The sequence below is a fragment of the Pelobates fuscus genome, chromosome 9, assembly GCF_036172605.1.
Source record: "Pelobates fuscus isolate aPelFus1 chromosome 9, aPelFus1.pri, whole genome shotgun sequence".
Classification (NCBI taxonomy): domain Eukaryota; kingdom Metazoa; phylum Chordata; class Amphibia; order Anura; family Pelobatidae; genus Pelobates; species Pelobates fuscus.
In genome coordinates, this window is record NC_086325.1 from 25,555,022 (window position 1) to 25,579,460 (window position 24,439).

General features: G+C 40.0%; 1 protein-coding gene across 1 annotated transcript in view; it reads left to right on the top strand.

The window, feature by feature from the left end:
• GABBR1 (gamma-aminobutyric acid type B receptor subunit 1) overlaps positions 1-24,439 on the top strand; it is a 79,776-nt gene that overhangs the window by 38,264 nt on the left and 17,073 nt on the right. The window contains exons 6-16 of the mRNA XM_063431607.1: positions 22-156; positions 1,140-1,310; positions 2,464-2,565; positions 3,155-3,220; positions 3,890-4,081; positions 4,189-4,431; positions 7,170-7,233; positions 7,835-7,912; positions 8,285-8,435; positions 9,356-9,488; positions 10,861-10,977. Of these exons, the coding sequence (XP_063287677.1) occupies positions 22-156; positions 1,140-1,310; positions 2,464-2,565; positions 3,155-3,220; positions 3,890-4,081; positions 4,189-4,431; positions 7,170-7,233; positions 7,835-7,912; positions 8,285-8,435; positions 9,356-9,488; positions 10,861-10,977 (1,452 nt within the window). The remainder of the gene's footprint in view (positions 1-21; positions 157-1,139; positions 1,311-2,463; positions 2,566-3,154; positions 3,221-3,889; positions 4,082-4,188; positions 4,432-7,169; positions 7,234-7,834; positions 7,913-8,284; positions 8,436-9,355; positions 9,489-10,860; positions 10,978-24,439) is intronic.

Below are 24,439 nucleotides of genomic sequence, written 5' to 3' on the forward strand. Positions count from 1 at the left end.
TACCGTCCCCTCTCTCCTCAGTGTGATCCAGGCCAGGCGACACGACACCTGTATGAGTTGCTGTATAATGACCCTATTAAGATAATGCTTATGCCCGGATGTAGCAGTGTGTCCACACTTGTCGCAGAAGCCGCACGAATGTGGCATCTAATAGTGGTGAGCGTTCGTCCTAATTCTCTTTACTTCTTCTCTGTTGATTGCGCTCGCCACTCTGCTTAATGTCTTTCTTTACCTTCTCTTCCTCATCTTCTCATTCGATATTTTGTATTCCTCGCAGATCCAAGCCATCTTCCTGCCCCTGCTTTTAGTTCACAACACTCTTTTTTTCCCCCCTCCTTCTTAAAACACTAATGCGACATCAATTCAGATTTTCCTCTCTCCCTATATTTTCTCCTTATTCTGCCACTTCACTATTTTATATCATTATGTTTCCTCTCTCCTTCCTGCCCCCTCCCTGTTTCTCCCTTATTTCTATTTATCTGTTATTCTCGCCACAAACCCACTGACTGTGCTGATTCACATAAAAGATAAAAAATTACCTATTGTATTGTCTTATAAATAGCATCTGATTAGCATATGCAGATTAAAACAATGACATTGCATATAACCGCGAACCGCTATTGGAATGTTCAGCCTGTCTAGGCAATGTGATAATATTTCAGTATATGCCATAAATGGGTCAGGGATGTATCTGTGGCTCATTATCTGTCCTTCTCTTGATATCAATATTACTCTCACTAGTCCTATTTTTATCATACCCCTTGTCTGTTTTACTCTATTAATCTAATTCCCTATCTACCATGTGTTACATCTTCTATCATTCAGGGTTATCCATTAAATTGGGAACTGTTGACAATTGTACAAGGGAATAGAACAAAAGCCATAGTAGCTTAATAGGAAAAATAGTCTCCTTCTGGTTTTTCATTTTTACTGTTTTTGCCTAAAAGTGTATTCTATTCCAAGTATATTGAATAATACTAGTATAATATTATATTTTATGTCTTTGTCTTCCCAATGCTGTTCCCTTTTTTGTGTTTCATGTCTTTCTCTCATGTCCTCTTTTTATACAGTCATTTGTTTTCTTCATTTACATACCGTAGATTTTTGAGATTATTACAGTTCTTCTTTAACCCTTTTAGTTGTCTTACGGCTCCAGTTCTCCTGCACTCTCAAATCGTCAAAGGTTCCCTACCTTCTTCCGCACTCACCCGTCGGCCACCTTGCATAATCCCACCCGTGTTCAGCTCTTCAAGAAGTGGGGATGGACCAAGATTGCCACCATTCAGCAGACCACTGAGGTCTTCACCTCTGTGAGTGTCTTTCAGTGAAAAGAAGGGCCAGATAATCTTAACAGATTTTTACACAACAAAAAAATACTAAGAATAAAATTGGTTAACCATTAAAGGAAGGTTATCGCAGAGAAAACTCCCTAAACAAAAAAAAAAAGATTAAGCAGTTGAAGCTTTTCATTGTGATGATGGTGGCTTGTCCTGAATGAGGAGATGACCTTAAAGTACTGATCGGTAATATGAAGACATTCTTTGAGCAATATTATTACAAATACACATTTTGCTTTCAATCTAGTCATTATTTTTACATTTAGTGTGTCTACAATACTTTTCTTAGATGTTGTTAAAATATGTCATAAAGTAAGTCACAAATAAAGCTTTGGTGGCGAAGTGTAAATCTATGTTCTAGTGAGGTTGACTAGGTGACATGTTTTAGTGATCTAAACCAAATTTTACCAGATTCTTTTATACTGTCAGAATCTTGACCTCAATAACCGTCCAACTGTGTTCTTTGTAAATAATACAGACACACTCAGTATATATTATACTATGAAAGTGGGTCGTAGGACATCGTGCCTCTCAGGATTATGTTAGAACAGCAAACACCAGTAAACTTTGACAAAATGATAGGCTTTGCTTCTGCTCAATTTTTGTGGACATTAAGTGACCTGTTAATTCAAGGCAGATTTTACAGATCAGATTGTTCCATTTACACCTACTGGATTTCAGATAGTGATACATATATTTTACTAGAGAAAGTCTCTTTGTATTCCCAAGTCATGATTCTAATTATATACTAACACACTTTCCAGAGGAATTCAGATAGGCGAAGAAATGCTGTCATAAATTAAATATGCCTCATGAAGTTCCGTGTACATTATGGCATGATGAGATTAGCAGATATCCCATATGGGGCTATTAAAGAATGTCTAAAGTAGCTGCCTGGGCTTTTATCTTCTCAAAAGTCAGCAGAGTAATGACCCTTTTTTTTAGTTGGAGTTTACTGAAAGATTCATAGTCCAAGAGAGAGATACATTGAGCTCCAGAGTTAAACCTCTGGGACTATTCATTTTATGAGACAGCCCATTATATGGTAAAGTTCAAGAATGAACCTTTATAAGTTTATATCCAATATTCAGAGACGTATTAAGGTGTGTATCGTCTTCTCCCACAGACGCTGGATGACCTAGAGGAACGAGTAAAGGAGGCTGGGATTGAAATTACGTTCCGGCAGAGTTTTTTCTCCGACCCCACTGTTCCAGTGAAGAATCTCAAGGTAACTTTCCTGACATTCCTTGAGTGCTTCTTATCCAATGTCCGATGATAGGATTAGGTAGATATCCACACAGGGTATGAATTCCTTTCATACACATTACCATTGAACAAAATAGTGAATATATTATTTATGGAGGGCCAATTGTACAGCCTGGAATTTAAAAAAAGCAGACCAGTGGGGCCTTTAATTCATCAACAAACAATGACTTTTGTCTCTGCACGGTCTGCTTGGTGGTACTTGTGGTGATCTGGTGCTGTGAAGTATTTTATTTCGGATGGACGTCAAGTCCTGCATCTTAACGATTTCTTACCCATGGTCGCTTCAGATTAGCAGTCAATGCACACAGAGCTTCTTTGTGATACTAATTGGGTTACCTCATATTACTTAACATTTCTTAAATGAATCCAGCAACTGTCGATGCATGAATGCCTCATGATTATACAAACCTGAACTTCGTGTGCTATAAAACATTTGTTTTGTTATGTCACACTTTCACTGTTTGTGTCAACCTTTCACTCCTCTTTTTCATTAGAATTTTCTTAATGATTTCGCTTTTGAAACATATGTTTTTTTCCCTTTTCTCTTGTAGAGGCAGGATGCTAGGATCATTGTTGGATTATTCTATGAAACCGAAGCACGCAAAGTATTTTGTGAGGTGAGCAGAATCTTTCAGTTGGCAGCTCGGCAACTGAACCTTTAAATCCCTAACCCATTGTTTGTGTAATCCCAACATAGAGGCTTCCCATAAACCCACATGCCAGCAATACTTTACATTTTATTTATTTATTTATTTATTATTGCAATTTATGTAGCGCCAACAGATTCCGTAGCGCTTTACAATATTATGAGAGGGGATTTAACTATAAATAGGACAATTACAAATAAACTTACAGGAATCACAACATGTCTTAAATCTTCCACCATAGGACCATATAACATCCAGTTTGATTACTCTGTTGCCTGTGGTATTGCCCCCTTCCACCATATAGGAAATTTTTCTGACTCCTTCTCCCCCGCAATCAGTAGAAACATTTGTTTTTCCTTAATCCCCTGTTGGGATGTTTTGAGACAGTAATTCAGAATAAAATGGTTGACCATTTTTTGTTTTGTTGGACTAAAATTCCAGTTTCCTTTAATTAATGATTGGTGGTTTATTGTCTTTTCTTCTCCTCTTCTCCTAGTGATAATTTGTGTCCATCCCATGCAAAACAAAATTTTAGGATCCACACATGACTCCAGTTCTTGTGACCTTTTTAGATTCTTTTCTTGGAATTTGTACATGTACTTTGAACATCTTCTTTCATGCTATTATCCCTCCTCACAGGTGTATAAAGAGCGTCTCTTTGGTAAAAAATATGTCTGGTTTTTAATTGGCTGGTATGCAGACAACTGGTTTAAGACTCCAGACCCAGCCATCAACTGCACAATAGAAGAAATGACCCGAGCCGTGGAAGGCCATGTAACCACCGAGATTGTCATGTTAAACCCTGAGAATACACGTGGTATTTCCAACATGGTATGTGTGGCACCTAAGTATCCGAAAAATCTCATGCATATGCTTTAACTTATGCCGTCCATCTCACTGTCTCTGACACACTGTTCTACCCTTTATCTTGTTCACAGACGTCTCAAGAGTTCATGGAAAAACTAGAAAGACGTCTAGGAACAAACCCAGAAGAGACTGGAGGTCTACAGGAAGCCCCTCTTGCCTATGATGCTATCTGGGCTCTTGCCCTTGCACTCAATAAGACTGCCCATGAGCTGTCTAAAAAAGGACTACGCTTAGAAGACTTTAACTATAACAACAATATCATCAGTCAGGAGATCTACAGGGCCATGAACTCCTCCTCATTTGATGGTGTTTCTGTGAGTCTTTTTTTCTTGATAAATGTTATTGTACCTTATGGTCACACATCCTTATTGATCGTACACCCATTCCCGCAGCTTGTATTCTCTTCGTTCATACATTTCATCACAGGTACACTTCTTTCAAAAGAACAGCACAGCAATATCAGTATATAGCCTCCATATACCTTACCTGCCGCCTATTTGCTCATCTCCTTTCCTTTCTTTTCCTCTCTAAGTTGTTTCCGTGATTTCATTCTTAGATCTTATTCCTCTAGTGTATGCCTTATTTCTCTTTTCAGAATTCTTGTTTGTTTTCCATGGTCTGTGTTCATTTCTCCATCGCCATATCATCTTTCCATCACCCTCGTTTCTTTTCCATATGACAAACTCCACAAAACAAGTGATCCATCACGTTCTTCATTCACTCACTCACCTTGGTATCATCTAATCTTATCTGAAATCATTCTCCCTGGCTGCTTTCAGTGCACAGTCTTGTAAACGTTGCACTGCTCAGTAGCACTTCATATATTGCTTCCGTTATTAGATGTGGAATGATTGCGTTTTGCCATCTTTCAGACAAGCCTGGGTGTATAGTGTGTTTATCCGACAGCTCTTGGACAGACCTGAGAGCAGTTTCTGCACAGAATACGAGAACGATTGATGGCTTCTCTGGACGATTAACTATAAGATATTTTTGAAGGAGAATTGGCTTATTTTCTGTGTGCTGCCCAGCACGGAATCCGTTAGCAAAGGATCCTTGCCCTTCAGTCCGTGGGTCCTTTCTTCAGAGTCAAGCAGCACACAAGAATGATTTTAGAGGGAGTACTCTGATTGCTTAAGTTTTGGTACATTCCGGTGATTTCAGGGATATATATATATATATATAAATGTGCATTTCAAATCTGCAACAGAATATAACTTGTCATCTGGGAGGTTATACATTAAATAAGAAATTATGGCCAAACTAGTGGAGATTGATAGGAATAAGAATTCTGCTGGGAAAATAACCGTCAATGAATTATGAATTTCCCTACGGAGCCTTTAAAAGTCAAGACCAGGGGTTGGTCTTTTAATCCTCTCGTTAGTGATGCTGAAGGATAAGAGTTGACCTTTACAAGATTGCCTGGGAATTTTGGATGTGACTATTACCACTTCTGTCCTGCAAAGCAGCCCTAAGCTATAGAATTGCTGGCAGGTCTCCTCTGCTCTCTGCTTGTTTAAATAGTCCAGCGGTCCCCTGCCTCCAGGGCGTTGGAGAACGTCTATGTTCAAAGAAGCTGTAGATGATTGTGAATCTATCTTAGCAGATCACATATTGCTTCCAAGGCTCTCTCTGCTTTTAACTCAGCTTGAGTGTCTAAGAATCCTGCCCCAGGGATATTCCTTTATGTGTTCTACTTGTTGGTTTGTGAGAACTTTGCGGTTATGTATTGTTAATCAATTGTTAGATGGGAGAGATATCTTTCGGTTTATTATTCATTGCTACATTTAAATCCTTCTCTTGTTAACCTCTTGTTATTTGGTATGGTACAACAGATTTCACTTAGACCCTTTATCCAGTGTAACGAAATGTAGCTTGCTGATTGTGTGGGTTTTGGGAAGGTGCCAGGTGCCCCGCTCCCTCCTGTCAACGTTATTAGCAAGGATAACTCAAATACTGAGAACTCTGTATTGAGAAAGTTGATCTACACCATGTAGATCAATTTTTGGGAATCTCTGAGGATGCTAAATCTTTATTTACGATATTTTATCTATTTTAAAGTTACAGAGGATGGTAGCAATAAATTCATTACGTTTTGTGAAAGCATTTCAGTTTTTTTTTGTTTTGGGGTTTTTTTTGGGGGGGGGGGGAGGAGGGGGGGGGTGTTGAGGAAGTATCGTAATTTAGAAGTGAGAGCACAAGAACTGTTTGAGGCACAATACCCATCCTTTCCAAAAACAGCAGAGGCCGCATCTTCCATTTCAGAGAGATTGTTATCAAATAGTACATGGTGATCTGGATTAAAAATACGGCCAACACTGCTTTAGAACATTTCTTTTGTGTGAGGCACAGGCATGTAAGGAACTCATTAGATTTGCTCGGTTGATTGACTGGTAGATTTTCTGCTGTTTTGGTGTCTGTCTCCTGGATATTAAAATATCCATGGCAAAAAAATACATGAGTTATTTTCTTAATCTGTATAACGTAATTTTCTTCACGTAGGTCATTTATCTATTTGGCAATAACATGGTCTGTCCAGGTTGTCCTCTGCTTCCTTGTGATATGTCAGATGTCATAATCTGTTGAATGCTTCTAATCTCCATCTCCTTCCCACCTTCATCATCTGCTCTATTATATCTTCCATTCACAATCTACTGCAACTTTACCTTCTCCAATGTCCTTCTACAAATTTCCTTGATAATCTACTGGACTCCGAGTTTCTCCGATGTCTTTCTAAATATTCTCTCCATAACCTACAGCACCCAGAGCTTCATCCTAAATCATGACTATCAGTGATGTCCGTTCATCTTTCTTTTATAACCTAATCTTTCCAATGTGATTTAACATCTACAGTTTGGTAATCTTCTCTTGGATCTCAATGCTCTCCATGTGCTCTCACATGTAGGCTGTTGCATGCAGTCTTTATTGAAGTCTTCATCTGTCATCTCCTAACCTTGCCTATTTCTTGGTTTTGTCGTTGGATAGTTGTATCATCCAGGATCCTCTCGTTCTTTATGACTCACTGCAGCTTCTCTCTTTATTCCATCATCTCTAGGGTCATGTGGTTTTTGATGCCAGTGGTTCTCGTATGGCCTGGACCCTCATTGAGCAGCTTCAAGGTGTGTGATTTCAGTCAGCAATCAAAGAGTGGTTTCCTAGCTTTGCAGGAGAACATTTATAACAACATATTGCAAAGATAAGAGAGTAGGTTCTACAAATGCACAAGTTATTATAGAACTCCTGATATTGGCCTGGGATCAAACATGCTCTCTTTGTAACAGATGCATTACTGAAGCAATAAGCATTAACTGTGAAGCTTGCTTTCTCATTGGGGTCTTGGGCAATGAAGTACTTATGGTACAATGCAAGGGAAGATCAGCGGCAGCTATTGTTGGATTTAGGGAGATAATTAAGCCTCATTGCAATACCTCTTAGTGCAGTGAAAGGTGATGGGGTTAGATAAGCGGTTGGCTGCCTGAGGTTTGTGAGAGTTGCAGTTTGTAAGGATCAGGTTTCAGGTCTTGTAGATACTGGGCAGCCCAGTGATTGGTTAATAGATGGGTTAACCCTTACCTGCTATATCTCTCTCTCCCTTCCCACCTTTTCTCCCTGTCTCCTTGTCTTCCCATCTCTCTATTTCCCTCCTTTTCTATTTAATTCTATTTTCTCTTGCTTTCACTGATTTTCCTTCCTGACTTTTTGCTTTCTCTCTCTTCCCAGGCGGCATTTACAAGAAGATTGGGTACTACGACAGCACAAAGGACAACTTATCCTGGTATAACAATGACAAATGGATCGGTGAGTGTGGCTTTATATAGAGAATCATTTCTCAAATACCGACACAGCACTCTCATCCACTCCAGCAGTCTCGCTCCTTCTGCCCTTTTCTTATTCCAGTCAAGGGCTGTCTCCTCATCAATTGTCTTCCTCTTTCTTCTCGTGTTAATGTCTTTCATTTTTCCCCATGCATTTTATACCATATCACATGTAGTCTATTTTTCATCCTCATTCACACATCTACTACGCTCCAATCTCTGTGTTCAACTGTCGTGCTCGGTGTTCTCGGCTCTTAGTTCTAAAACCTTCTGCTTTCTTTGTGTTTTTGCATTTGGTTCTCATTCCAGTATTTTAATTCCTTGTCCCCTTTAACATTGCGTTGGTCTCTCCCAGGGGGGTCTCCACCCGCTGACCACACCAAGGTCATCATCACTTTTCGTTACGTGTCTCAGAAACTCTTTATATCCGTCTCAGTCCTTGCTGGTCTTGGGATACTCTTGGGGTTCATTTGTCTCTCATTCAACATCTACAACAGTCATGTGAGGTAAGTGTCACTGTAGGTGCCTCTCAGAGAAACTCCAGGAAGCTAAAATAGTTTGTAGGGTGCAATTAAAAGAAAAAAAGAATGTATTCATGTTCAAGAGTGAAAAACAGCCCTAAAGCAGAACTGTCACTTTTAACCCCATTTACTGGAGTGAGAAGTATGATAAAAGAAGCTACATAGAACATTCTTACCTCTGCAACATTTCACTGCTCCCTTCCCATGATGCTTTAAGAGCTTGCATGCCTTCTCCGATATTCCTTCCATGTTGTTGTATATAGTGTCATTCAAGCAGTAGGCCTGTCCTGCTTTAAAGCTAGTCAGAATGCAAGTTAGGAGTGAATGAATGAGAGAGAGCGTCAGACACACGAATCAAACATCACAAACTGAAAAAACATCAAAATGAATTGTTAATCCTAAAACTGGAAAGTAAACATGTACTCGCTAATGTCAAGATTAATTCATAAACTATAACATTTACGGAATAGTTTGAATGTTTTTTATGGTGGACATTTCCTGGAGGGGTCTATCCACTAAACTCTCAACTTGCTAAACTTTAACCGCAAATGGTAGGAAAAAATATCAACCTATTTTTCCAGTTTTACTCCTCTAGCCAAAGTTTTGTGTGTGGATTATTACTTCAATATACAAGGAATAGCCTCCATGGTTATAGTTATGGCATTACGTTCCACAATGAATAGCTTTAATACCTAACTTAATAACTTTAGTAATTGTAAAGTAATTAAAAAAACAAACAAACCGTGTTGACATGATAAATCTATTATTGCTCATTAGTGAATAAGCATTTCATTTAATCAGAACTGCGTTAAGTAGTGGTTGTAATATAATTAGAGAGCAGCCATTGCCCTACTTTCAAGCGTTCCTGCTCAGAGAATGGTCTCGTAAAAGGCTGTCTCTTTCAGGTACATTCAGAACTCTCAGCCCCACCTGAATAACGTGACAGCTGCGGGATGTATCCTAGCTCTTGCTGCGGTCTTTCCGCTTGGTCTCGATGGTCATCACATTGAAACTTGGCATTTCCCTCTTGTATGTCAGGTGAGAGACAGCACAACTCTATAATAAAAGAAAATGAAATTCTGGAAAAATGACATAGTGTAAGCAGGTATTAAGTTTATATATCTGACTGTAGCAAAAACAACCAATTTATGATAAAACCAGCTGTATAACAAAACTAGCAATAGTATGATATATATCTTTATATGGCAAAACTAGCTATGGGATAATAAAACCGTCATTATATGATAAAACTAGATATGGTGTGATAAAACAGCCATAATATGATAAAACTAGCTATGGGATAATAAAACCGTCATTATATGATAAAACTAGATATGGTGTGATAAAACAGCCATAATATGATAAAACTAGATATGGTGTGATAAAACAGTCAATATATGATAAAACTAGATATGGTGTGATAAAACAGCCATACTATGATAAAACTAGATATGGTGTGATAAAACAGCCACACTATGATAAAACTAGCTATGGGATAATAAAACAGTCATTATATGATAAAACTAGCTATGGTGTGATAAAACAGCCACACTATGATAAAACTAGCTATGGAATAATAAAACAGCCATAATATGATAAAACTAGATATGGTGTAATAAAACATTCATTATATGATAAAACTAGCTATGGGATAATAAAACAGTCATTATATGATAAAACTAGATATGGTGTGATAAAACAGCCACACTATGATAAAACTAGCTATGGGATAATAAAACAGTCATTATATGATAAAACTAGCTATGGTGTGATAAAACAGCCATACTATGATAAAACTAGCTCTGGGATAATAAAACAGTCATTATATGATAAAACTAGCCATGGTGTGAAATATGTCCTTATATGACAAATACAGCCATTAAATGACAACACTAGCCATGGTATGATATAAATCAATATATGATAAAACTAGCCATAGCATGATATTATATATCATTACATGACAAAACTAGCCATAGTGTAATAATATACATATATATACATCTCATTATCTGCTAAAACTAGCCATAGCATGATAATATATATTATTATATGCTAAAACTGGCCATATGTGATAATATATATTATTATATGCTAAAACTAGCCACGTGTGATAATCTATATTATTGTATGATAAAACTAGCCATAGTATGATAAATATTATTGTATGATAAAACTAGCCATGTGGGATAATATAGCATTATATAAACTAGCCATGATATAATAAAACTCATTTGTTTGGCATACTGTTTGGCATAAATAGTCACCGTATTATTAATAAATCAGATGCTATATAACAGAAGCGCCCCTAATATACCAAAAACAAACACCCTTCTGCTTCTTGCTGTCAATCCTTTTTCCCCCTTTCCTCTGTGGCTTTGTTTCCTGATTCCTGTCTTTATGTCCACAGGCACGGCTCTGGCTCCTGGGCCTGGGTTTCAGCCTGGCCTATGGCAGTATGTTCACTAAGATCTGGTGGATACACACCGCATTTACTAAGAAGGATGACAAGAAAGAGAGGAGGAAGGTAAGGTATAACCTCTATTCGAGAAAGAAACTAGAAAATGTACACAATGAGTAGATGAAGAATTATTCCGAACATTTCTTGTTTTGCAATGTCTTTGCGTATCCGATATAATCTATGTAGTGAATTGTGATAAATGCTTAATTGAACTTCATTTTATGCCATCTTTAAAAATCTAGTACAGATCTTTTAATATGAGATAGACGTCCTTTCTTTGCTGTTGTCATTGCGTCAGCCTCCTGTCTCGCATCAATATACCAATGGCTCCTCCTGTAATATGTCATGGAATTCTATTAAGGGAATCCTGGTTGTCCAGGCTATAAAATTCCTAGGGGCAGCAGAAATATCAGTGAAGCCCTGTTTCTGTATTAATCCTCATTGGCTCAAGTAGAAATCTGACTCTTTCTGACATGTCTTAAGTATGTGGGTGCCTAACGCATGTCCTACAAGCACAAGTTTGTGTTTCTATACCATATTTCACGTGCGTGTATCTACTTGTGTGTTCCTCCTACTTGTCTCTACAATATAAACTGGAGGCTCATCTGAGGACCTTTACAATGTTGAGTAGTCATATAATAAAATGTGTATATATATATATATAGCTAAATCTATGCTGTGTGTTTATAGATGGAAATCTTATGTACAAAAAGTTAAAACTTTAAAAGTGAATTCTTAAATTAACATATTAACTCATGCCTCATGAATGTGCCGTTTATTAGCAACAGTATCTGCGTTGGGGCTCAGTGTGTCTTGAGTGCATAGCAGAACTTACTCAAAGTAAAGATTCTGAAAAGTGCCATAGATGTCATGTAGACCGTGTCAATAAGATTCTTTGTTCTTCCGAAGTACATTTTCAGTTACATAGCTGGTTAGTAGTTGATGATCTAAATTAAAGTATTGTGGAATATTGCCACATACTGGTCACACCCACTGACACACCCTCTAAAACGAACGTGTTTTCTTTAGCCCCAATAAATTGCTGGGAGGTTTGTATTAACCTACATTATGATCCTTGAAGGCACCAACAGTGGTGAATTTGTCTTTGTATGTAATCGGTATACACAAGATGTTATTTTGGGATGTATAGAAGCCTGATTAATGTCTCCTGCATCCCCCAGTGGGATGTATAGAATCCTAGTTGTTTTATTGTATATTTCATTAGATCAACATGCTCTACTTAAACACCAGCAGGGGGCGGTATTACAGGGATGGGGATATAGCTGTCATTCAGAATCTGCTAAGGATGAGTCATATCCTGTCCAGCAGTGCGTCACATGGAGGGGATACGAGAAGCGTTCACCCCTAATCATGTAGAATGAGTCACCTCCTGTAGACATGCGGCAGAGCTTCCTTTGGAGGGAGATTGGGCATAAAACAAGTGGTGGGGGTCAATTATAAAGAGAGCAGGCTGGTAATGATGGATATAGATGGTTTGCAAGGAGAGAGCGAAAGCTATGGTGACGGACTCGGAAATAGATGAGAAACTTGGGGATCTGAGAATGAATGAGAGAGACCTGGAGAGTATTAGGCAGTGTGTATTGTTTGTGAGCTAGTCGCAAAAACATGGGAGAAATATTGTACTGCAGAATGGGACCCTTCGAACATGGCTACATTAATCAGTTGTAATAAAGATTGTTCAAAAAGTGGGATGTGTTCTTATCGAATGTTCCTGGAATGATTATTTCGTGAGCAAGAACTATACCAGAGGAAGCTAGCAAATAGCTCTCCAGCAGTTCAGGAACTGCAGCTCCCACCATCCTTTGCCGGGGTGCAGGGCTTGCAATTTGCAAAGCATCTACGGAACTTTAGTTCTTTAACAGGAGAACTACCAATTGTCTTCTTCGAACCCTGGCTATGCTGAACCTAAAAAATTATCTTTACCAGTTGGTAGTTAATTGCTTTGAATTTCGAGTTTTGCTAGCACTGCATGCTGTGACATCACAGCTCTGCCACGTAAGCAAATGAACTGCAGCGGGTAGGACCTTAATTCATTAGCTTACAAGGATCGGCAGTGATGACATAAGGAGCCGACAGATTGAAAGCCGTTTATTTTTTTGTATTTCATCTCCACCAAATTGCCACCAAATGTCTGTAACTGCAGGAGGGATTAAGGCGGAGGGACGCTCTGTAGGATGCAGTGTTGAGTAGAAGCTTTCGCATTGGGTTACCATAGCAACAGACAGCAACGCAATGCAGAAACCTTATATCTGCACCTATTATTTCCCCTCCCCCTTGTATTCTGGGCAGTATAAAGAGAAAAAAAACTAGGATCATAGCTCCTCTTATTTATAATATACGCCAAGTCTTAGCTGAAGTGGAACAACGTCTGCTCCAGTGATATTGTGGATGTTGGCAGGTTAAACGCATTATATGCCGGCCATGCAAGCACTGCAGTGGTTGCACAGAGAGATTGGATTGTGGCCTGGGTCGCAAGTTCCCTCTAAGGTCAGAGATCCCAGTGTGGTCTAATAAGAATCCTCTTTCAGCATTCCTCGGAGGTAACATAGCCAAGCTTATACTTACCCATCTCACTCCAGTAATGGCTCCAATGCCCAGAAAATCGGGCACTTCTAGTTTGCAATGTTTGCACATGCCCCTAATGGGTTGCGAATAATTAACACAGTTGGGGGGTTGATTCACGGAAGAGCAAATTGTGTTGCATAGATTTCTGATTTGCAAAATGTGTGTTGAAATATTTGAAAACCTTGTCAGACCCAGCTACCTTTCCAGTGTAGAGGTTTTAGTTTATATCATGGCTGGCTATTGCTGTGACTGACAGAGAATTATGGGGGCTGTAGTCCAACAACACATTTGTTTTAAATGTTATGATTTGTGTGTCAATTTAATGCAATTCGTTTTTTTGGTTCCCTAAGGCAATTTTGGCAAGCCCTGGCACTGCATATTTTATACAAACTACATTGAAAACAGACTGTCACTGTCATTCATTTAAGTAAGAATTGTGTTGAATTCTGAGTGAACTTCCAAATTCAGTCCAAACTATCCAACTAAGAGAATTTTTCAAAGTTGGCTATTGCCGCCTAAATTTTTTTAAATTCCCTTCGATTTCCTTACAGCAGGGGTAGGCAACCTCCGGCATTCCAGATGTTGTGAACTACATCTCCCATAATGCTGGCAAAGCATCAGTGGAGATATAGTCCACAACATCTGGAATGCCGGAGGTTGCCTACCCCTGTCCTACAGTGTAATAATAATAATCCCTATAGTGAATCCAACTCCTATTTCGTGGTATGGATGTGTAATGTACCTTTCTCCCACTAACATAGAAGTAAACCTTCTGGTTTCTTGTAATATATAAACTACATATGCCATGATACTCCTGCCAGGCACTTGGACGGTACTTCTGGTCCTGTGGCTTTGGATTTTGAAGCAGATCAATTCCTACTGGTTATATATCATCCTGAGCAGCCTGTCTCTGTCTTTTATTTCCTGGAATCAGGAAATGTTTCCATATCTCGTGCTTTACTAGTGTATAACGTCAGCAGCCTTTGTCTCTATATTTTTCGGCAGGCTTTTTTTAGAACAGGGCGTAGCGATTACCTCGTTCTTTTCGTCAGAGTTGCACTTTCTACCTGTATTGGTGTTCACACCCTAAAGTTCAATGTGCTCGTTGCTGATAAGTTTGATTGTGTTGTTAAACGACATTTTTTGTTTGTTTGTTTTTTTGTGTTTTTTTTTTTGTTTTCATAAAAACCTGAAAACCCAGTTCTTATTGTGACGCTAACCTGATTCTCAGTCCCTGCAGTACAATGCAAGGCAAGACCTGATTCCTGGCACAAATATGTTGTTATTGATGGCTTTCTAAGCAGGGAGTGTCAACTTCTAGCTCTGCCTGGGAATTCTGGGAGTTTAGAGTGTCAGCGACCGCCAGTCTCCCAATCCTCTCCTGTCCCTTAATGTGGCCTGTGTTGCTACAGCTCAGAGTATTTTGAGAATTGTAGTCCTTTGTAGTCCAGCAAAAGCTGTAGAGCAACAATGAACACCCCTGTTAAGCTTGCAGACGACTCACTTATTGAACAACTCCCAGGATGCTCAGACACCTCTTTCTTTTAGAGGGATAGCTTAGCATCATGGGCCATTTATTTATATCTTCGATTAGGAGCTGCCTGCTGCTTCCTGGTCACATATCACATATACAAACTGATGGTCAGTGTGTGAAATGTGCTACCCTGAATTGTGGCCCATTCATATCAGGAAGGTAATTCAGTCATTAATCATAGAGGGATCCCAAAGGGGCAGCCCTGACTAGGCCATGGAATTATTTCTTGCGTCATGTGAATGCTACGTACTACAGGGCAGAATGTTTCATGTGCAGCCCATCAGGGAGATAAAGTAATAGAATGCTAGAGAAACATGACAGATCTGGCATTCTCAGTCTACTAGCTATTGAAATAATAAATCAGTAATTTAACAACTTATGTAAATATAACTCTATGTAAATATACACAGCTCCAAGCCATGTAGATAGTCCTCTACTTTTATATAGAAAACCAAAACAAATATGTGGGATACGGCTGGACAAATCTATAAAAGGAACATAAACAAAATATAGTGTAATACAGTAAATACAGTCAGTTATGCGTCACAAATAAGTGCACTCAAGATTCCGGTAAATAAAGCGCTCACAAGGTGCCTCCCCCGAGGTTGTGGGGGGCTATTTGTCCCACTCGCCACTCCAAGGTAGCAGATGTTATACAGGACTCCAATAGATGAGAGTAAAAAAAAAAATCAGCGATTTTATTTTGTTAAAAGGTGAACAATCACCATCAGCATAGGATAAAATAAAAGAACAATTGGTCCTACGCGTTTCGTTCCAAAAGGAACTTCCTCAGGGATCACAACAGCGTTAAAATTGATAACCGTAATAACTTGTATGAAAAAACATATCCTAATACCCCCCATCTAAAAGTCCCTTTAAATAGGGCTAATCCCTGTGTCCATTGGTGGGTCCGCAGCCTCATTGGTGTGGGTACAATACCCTCTGAGGTGTCCACAATCCCAGCGTCTTCATCCCAATCAAAATTGCCGCGTCCGTGCACAACCGGAACTGGAAGTCTGTTCAGTCCAACACTTCCGGGTTCAAAGTGCGTTACAAATGCGTTCCAGCTCGGCAACACTGGGATATATGGGTATACTACTCTCTGGTGGTCACCCACTTTATCTTTTACAGAAGCATTAATGGACGGAATGAAGTCCTCTACTTTTGTATCAGCATCCTGCACCCAAAATACTAAGACTGCGGATGTGCCATACTAAATGTCTTGGCATTCTCAATTTAAAGTGGATCTGTCACCTCAAACTCACCCTTTTCATATTGTTTCCTCTTCTCTTTCTCTTCACAATCTGTTCTTCTTTTCTTCTTCTACGGACTACTTTGTCCTATGTGCTTTACCTACACTTGGCAAGCTTGTCAAGCTAAATAAGGGTGAAGCTTGCCTTACACTCCACCCTTTGTCAAGAATGCCAAGCATAGAAAAAATACATAGCAAGCTAGATCAGAAATGAAGGAAAGAGGAACAGTTTCTGAAAGGAGAAAGGCAAGTTTGAAGTGACAGAGCCACCTTAATTGCCATTATTTTTTAATAAGGGGATCAGTTCCCTTTAAGCCTATTTGACACGCCAGCTGTGTAATTGAACTAATTAATTGCTGGTCCTAGTATAGATTCATCCCGTTGGGAATGTGTTCTGCTTCTGAATTTCATTTTCTGCATCGCTCAGATTATTATCCTTTAGGTTTAATCACAACATCCTCCAATCGGCTGACTAGAATGCAGGCGTTGCGAATTCTTAATTATCATTGTATCAAAGAGCGAGACGGACTGGTTGGCCAGTTTCATGGCTCATGCCTCTTGCTAGGGCAGCTGTGGAGCCAGATGTGACAGCGTACCTGGGATGTGTTCTCTGATCCCTGTCTGCTCTGTCTCTGTTAAGCCTGAGGCTGGATCTGTCTGCAGAGATACAGCCCCAGCATAGTGAAGCTGTTGTGATTGAACCTACCGTGAAACAATCGTAACCCAATTCTGTCAATTCTCCTTGGCTTGTAAAACAATCCGGGCAGCGAATCACTTGCATCCAAGAAAACAAACTGATCTTTCCAGCTTCCTTACTTATTAATAGGAACTTTAACACCAGCAATGAGAACTCTCCTTCATTCCACCCCAATATAAAGAGAAAGCAAAATAATAAGCTAAGTGGAAAACGTACCCAACTCAGCAGTTATACCAGCTCGGCCGTATTGGGTTAGAATCTGCAATTCCGTCATCAATTTTTTTTCACAATTGTCCGTTCATAGAAAATATCCCAGTCTGTTTATATTCTTTTATAGATTATACGCAATTAATTTGCTGTTGGCAGAAGGGCGGTATATAAATATTATCTGTGACCTGGCAATATTTATTTAAATTTATGTAAATATTTAGTGATTTTCAAATCAGAACGACGTGCTTCTGAATGGCGGTGGGGAATGCATTTGTTCCTCCGAGGCATCCCATTCATCCGTGACATTATCCCCCTAACCTTTCTCTGTAACAAAAATGTTCTTAAACTACATTCCAGACGTGTCTATAATGTGTTAAAAAAGAGAGATTATTTTGATACACGTGTTACTTTTTGTATTAAATACACTGTGTTCCTTCTCCAATGATTTAACAATATACATGCAAGTGAGGGGCACACTTAATTTGTAACGTATCATAAATAATTTAGGTGGAGGAGAATGGGGAAGTGACCATGAAAAAAGCTAGCTGGGGAGGAGAAAGTATAAACTGATGAAGATAAGGAATAGGACTGTAGTTTGGCTGAAATTGACTGATAGAGGGGAAAGAGAGACTAGCTGACAAGCAGTGGGAAGTGGACTGTTGGGGGGAAAAAAATGGTCAACAAAGACTGAAGAGGAACAGAGATTGAAGAAAGAATGCGTGTATAATGGAAGACACAGGTAGATGTGGTGTAGAATATGAATAGAAAATCAATGATAAAAGTGTACGGGTGAAGTAAGAGAGACTGGCAAAGATGGACACTAGAGAGGTTTAAGAAACTGATGGGAAACGTGACGCACCCAGACACACCCAAGGGGGCAGCAAAATTGATTTTTGCCTCGGGCAGTAAAAAGTCTTGTATAGGCTCTGTTTATGAGGCGTTAATGGTGAAACTTTATCCAGACAAAACATAGCGTTCTAGCATTGGAAGCAAAAAATAAATAAATTAAGCAGGTCTGTCAATTTAGTCTCTATGGTTCTGAAGACAGACGTAGTACAGAAATAGCCTTTCTGTTGCTATAGCAACAAAGAGTCAGGCTTAGCCTGAAGAGCTCTGGCGTTGCCGAGATAGTTATCTAGAGTAGGGTTGCGCTGTGCCAACAGTGTGTTTCAACTTAACACCCACCATCATCCACACACTTTGGCCATTGTGGAGACTTTTCTAATTTCTGCCACCCCTCCACACATGGTAGAGCCCAGACGAGATGTAGGTAGATTGTTTGGTACATGATGGGCTGGTCCAGAAACGGGGTCCTAGTTAGACACAGTAGGTGATAGCAGATTGGTGAAGGTGTAGACTAAAAAGAGACAGGAAGTCTATCACACTGAGGCCAAACAGGATCAGGCTGGATGCATAGTCCGGTATCGACTGGGTCAGTAATGGAATCATGCTGGCCTACACAGGAACTGGGATAGAGACATAGCAACGTCCATGCTAAAATGGCCACACTGTGTGCTACATTGTAAAGACAAGTGCCTTGCCCTTTAAGGGACAAATGTATAATATCCATCATTGGACGTCACTGCCCCTTTAATTCTTTAACTCGTCTACCACTTTAGCACGCACAAGGCACTGTGAAGCTGAATCAATATGGAAGCATTCATTTCTGCGTGTTATCGTTGAAGACATTTTTCTGTATGCAATTCTTTTTTGTTTTATCTCGCTACTAAAATCTGCCACTGCTTATTGTGTGCAGGAAAATGACAAAGGAACTAAAAATGAAATTGAAGATTTTTTTTTTCGCTGCCAAGAATAAGACAATGAAGAATCAATCGGAATAGGAAGAGCGACAAGATTTTATAAAGCACAGAAATAAAAAATACAAAAAAGCCACAGATCTCCCTGTGGATATTTGGGGGTTTGTTCACTAAACAGTGAGTTGTACTGAGCTGACAATCACTCAGCTGTGTGTGTGTATGTTGGTGGGGTGTTGAGAGAGATTGTGACTACGTAAAAAACTGGAGGCAACACATCTCGAAGCGACTTGTTTGATCTGAATATTTTAAATGCGTTATTTTTATGTATGTTTACACCTAATGATTAAGGAATCCATTACTCATGTTTTGATATCGGGGGTGCCTGAGGCAGACGGGAGTCTGGACTCTTTGAAGTTTCATTTCTTACAAGTAAAAGGTAGTCTTGGCCTGCTTGTGTTTATTACCCTGTACCTGTCTTTACTCCACGTTGGAAATGCCCAACTCCTCACACAACCTACCACTGCAATATACCAGGAGGGTTGTTTTATTTATTTATTTTTCTTTTTTCTTTTTAATATAATCTTTATTCATACAGTCAGCTGAGTATCTATCAAACTGTTTTCCAATGGAGAGGATTGACTCAGAAAAAAAACAAAGACAAGTTCAAATGGAAACTAAACACACTCTGCAGAGAGATGAATGCAATGCTTTGCAATGCTTTACACACTAGGAGATTGCGTGCAGACAGGTTCCTGACACCTATTATCTATAGGAAACTTCTATATTAAGTAAACCTGCCTAAGGAGTACATGAATTTGTTTTACATGTTTAGTGTAGCGTGGCACAATTCCCAGAACAGCCCACACTATATACTTAGAGAAACATCCCAAACGCCCACCACCCCTATCCCCATTGACTGTCTACAGGTTTCCCGTGATCCCCTATATTGCTCTTTGAATCCATAACTGGGGTTACTGATATCTGTTTCAGTGACCATGTTTCATTCATTCCAAGCAATGACCCAGTGTTTCAGTGACCATGTTTCATTCATTCCAAGCAATAGCCCAGTGTTTCAGTGACCATGTTTCATTCATTCCAGGCAATGGCCCAGTGTTTCAGTGACCATGTTTCATTCATTCCAAGCAATAGCCCAGTGTTTCAGTGACCATGTTTCATTCATTCCAAGCAATGGCCCAGTGTTTCAGTGACCATGTTTCATTCATTCCGAGCAATGGCCCAGTGTTTCAGTGACCATGTTTCATTCATTCCAAGCAATGGCCCAGTGTTTCAGTGACCATGTTTCATTCATTCCAAGCAATGGCCCAGTGTTTCAGTGACCATGTTTCATTCATTCCAGGCAATGGCCCAGTGTTTCAGTGACCATGTTTCATTCATTCCGGGCAATGGCCCAGTGTTTCAGTGACCATGTTTCATTCATTCCAAGCAATGGCCCAGTGTTTCAGTGACCATGTTTCATTCATTCCAAGCAATGGCCCAGTGTTTCAGTGACCATGTTTCATTCATTCCGGGCAATGGCCCAGTTTTTCAGTGACCATGTTTCATTCATTCCGGGCAATGGCCCAGTGTTTCAGTGACCATGTTTCATTCATTCCAAGCAATGGCCCAGTGTTTCAGTGACCATGTTTCATTCATTCCAAGCAATGGCCCAGTGTTTCAGTGACCATGTTTCATTCATTCCGGGCAATGGCCCAGTGTTTCAGTGACCATGTTTCATTCATTCCGGGCAATGGCCCAGTGTTTCAGTGACCATGTTTCATTCATTCCAGGCAATGGCCCAGTGTTTCAGTGACCATGTTTCATTCATTCCAGGCAATGGCCCAGTGTTTCAGTGACCATGTTTCATTCATTCCGGGCAATGGCCCAGTGTTTCAGTGACCATGTTTCATTCATTCCAAGCAATAGCCCAGTGTTTCAGTGACCATGTTTCATTCATTCCAGGCAATGGCCCAGTGTTTCAGTGACCATGTTTCATTCATTCCGAGCAATGGCCCAGTGTTTCAGTGACCATGTTTCATTCATTCCAAGCAATGGCCCAGTGTTTCAGTGACCATGTTTCATTCATTCCAAGCAATGACCCAGTGTTTCAGTGACCATGTTTCATTCATTCCAAGCAATAGCCCAGTGTTTCAGTGACCATGTTTCATTCATTCCAGGCAATGGCCCAGTGTTTCAGTGACCATGTTTCATTCATTCCAAGCAATAGCCCAGTGTTTCAGTGACCATGTTTCATTCATTCCAAGCAATGGCCCAGTGTTTCAGTGACCATGTTTCATTCATTCCGAGCAATGGCCCAGTGTTTCAGTGACCATGTTTCATTCATTCCAAGCAATGGCCCAGTGTTTCAGTGACCATGTTTCATTCATTCCAAGCAATGGCCCAGTGTTTCAGTGACCATGTTTCATTCATTCCAGGCAATGGCCCAGTGTTTCAGTGACCATGTTTCATTCATTCCGGGCAATGGCCCAGTGTTTCAGTGACCATGTTTCATTCATTCCAAGCAATGGCCCAGTGTTTCAGTGACCATGTTTCATTCATTCCAAGCAATGGCCCAGTGTTTCAGTGACCATGTTTCATTCATTCCGGGCAATGGCCCAGTTTTTCAGTGACCATGTTTCATTCATTCCGGGCAATGGCCCAGTGTTTCAGTGACCATGTTTCATTCATTCCAAGCAATGGCCCAGTGTTTCAGTGACCATGTTTCATTCATTCCAAGCAATGGCCCAGTGTTTCAGTGACCATGTTTCATTCATTCCGGGCAATGGCCCAGTGTTTCAGTGACCATGTTTCATTCATTCCGGGCAATGGCCCAGTGTTTCAGTGACCATGTTTCATTCATTCCAGGCAATGGCCCAGTGTTTCAGTGACCATGTTTCATTCATTCCAAGCAATGGCCCAGTGTTTCAGTGACCATGTTTCATTCATTCCGGGCAATGGCCCAGTTTTTCAGTGACCATGTTTCATTCATTCCGGGCAATGGCCCAGTGTTTCAGTGACCATGTTTCATTCATTCCAAGCAATGGCCCAGTGTTTCAGTGACCATGTTTCATTCATTCCAAGCAATGGCCCAGTGTTTCAGTGACCATGTTTCATTCATTCCGGGCAATGGCCCAGTGTTTCAGTGACCATGTTTCATTCATTCCGGGCAATGGCCCAGTGTTTCAGTGACCATGTTTCATTCATTCCAGGCAATGGCCCAGTGTTTCAGTGACCATGTTTCATTCATTCCAAGCAATGGCCCAGTGTTTCAGTGACCATGTTTCATTCATTCCAAGCAATGGCCCAGTGTTTCAGTGACCATGTTTCATTCATTCCAAGCAATGGCCCAGTGTTTCAGTGACCATGTTTCATTCATTCCGGGCAATGGCCCAGTGTTTCAGTGACCATGTTTCATTCATTCCGGGCAATGGCCCAGTGTTTCAGTGACCATGTTTCATTCATTCCAAGCAATGGCCCAGTGTTTCAGTGACCATGTTTCATTCATTCCAAGCAATGGCCCAGTGTTTCAGTGACCATGTTTCATTCATTCCGGGCAATGGCCCAGTTTTTCAGTGACCATGTTTCATTCATTCCGGGCAATGGCCCAGTGTTTCAGTGACCATGTTTCATTCATTCCAAGCAATGGCCCAGTGTTTCAGTGACCATGTTTCATTCATTCCAAGCAATGGCCCAGTGTTTCAGTGACCATGTTTCATTCATTCCGGGCAATGGCCCAGTGTTTCAGTGACCATGTTTCATTCATTCCGGGCAATGGCCCAGTGTTTCAGTGACCATGTTTCATTCATTCCAGGCAATGGCCCAGTGTTTCAGTGACCATGTTTCATTCATTCCAAGCAATGGCCCAGTGTTTCAGTGACCATGTTTCATTCATTCCAAGCAATGGCCCAGTGTTTCAGTGACCATGTTTCATTCATTCCGGGCAATGGCCCAGTGTTTCAGTGACCATGTTTCATTCATTCCGGGCAATGGCCCAGTGTTTCAGTGACCATGTTTCATTCATTCCAGGCAATGGCCCAGTGTTTCAGTGACCATGTTTCATTCGCTAACAATGCTACAAGTAAATGGAAGCATTGTTCCCCTATATATATAGGTTTTCCTTTCATGAATGATAAATAACTCCCCCATTTTGCAACCCCTGCAACCATACACCATGGTGACTGAAGGAGCACAGCGACAAAAACCATAATCGCCTTCCAGTTTCCTCACTAGGTGCATTGTTAAAGTGAATCAGATATATATATATATATATATATATATATATATATATATATATATATACACACACATTACTGTATGAATCACCTGCATATCTCAAGTCGCACTTTAAGAAATCCTTCTTCTTGAGCATCGAAACTTAAGGAAACATGTTTCCGCAGCTAACGCAGAGTTCCCAGCTGGACATGCGAATGAGCACCACAGACTGCCATTGTGTTTCTGGCTCTTTTTGGGGAACTTTTCATGATTGCTACATGTGTATTTACACCAGTCATTTAGAACAATACCAAACTATATTTTATGAAACTCCTTTCTTAACACACTTACTCCCGGATCACTACAGTAACTTTTACTGCTGTGATACACACCACATATTACTAGGAGATAATTATTGTAGTACACTCGCATACACCACACCAAATCCTCGGCAGCTGTGATACACTCGGGCACCCCACATTGTTGTGAGCCTTTTGCTGTGATATGTAGTGGCCTCCCAGGGTAACAGTCACTTTCTCAGTTTAGTTAGTGGTCCACGTTCAGACTCTACTTCATTCTCGCCTTCCAATTCTTCTACTTCCCCACCTTTCACTCGGTTCCAAACCCCACCTCCTCTAGGTTGGAAGCTCATTCGAGCAGTGTCCTCATCAGCCTACTGTTCCTCTCACAATTTGTAATAGTTTGTCTCATTTGTTGTGAGAGTCCCTTCTTATTTATGTTGTAAAATGCTGTGGAATAAGTTGGCGTTATAAAAATGCTAATAATAATAATAATAATAATATACACCACATAAGGAGGAAGAACGTTAAAGTATAAAAGAGGTACTGTATATGGTTATTATATATTTGCATGCATATTGACTCTTGATCTTCCCATTCCTGTAACTTGATGTTTAGTCATTTGATTGTTTTCCATAAGGAAGTTATGGTTCGATAGAAATGTGTTGCATTATTGCTGAAGGGTTCCATGGTTTGGTAGTTCTAGGTATATTGTGGTCTCACAGGACTCTAGGGCGGTTAAAACTGCCAACACAACACATTGCTATAAGATATATGAAGACCTCGGTCAACAGCAGTCACCGTGGCTCCAAACACCCAAACGCTCTGTAACCTAAGCAGAAATCACTAGTATTCAAGAGAAGAGCTGCTCGTGGAAGATCTTGACAATTGACTGCAAATAGTCATCCACTTCCCTTTTGATTTCTCTTAGAAAATTGCCAGATATTTCAGAGTTCTAGTAGTGAAAGTCTGGAGTGGATAATA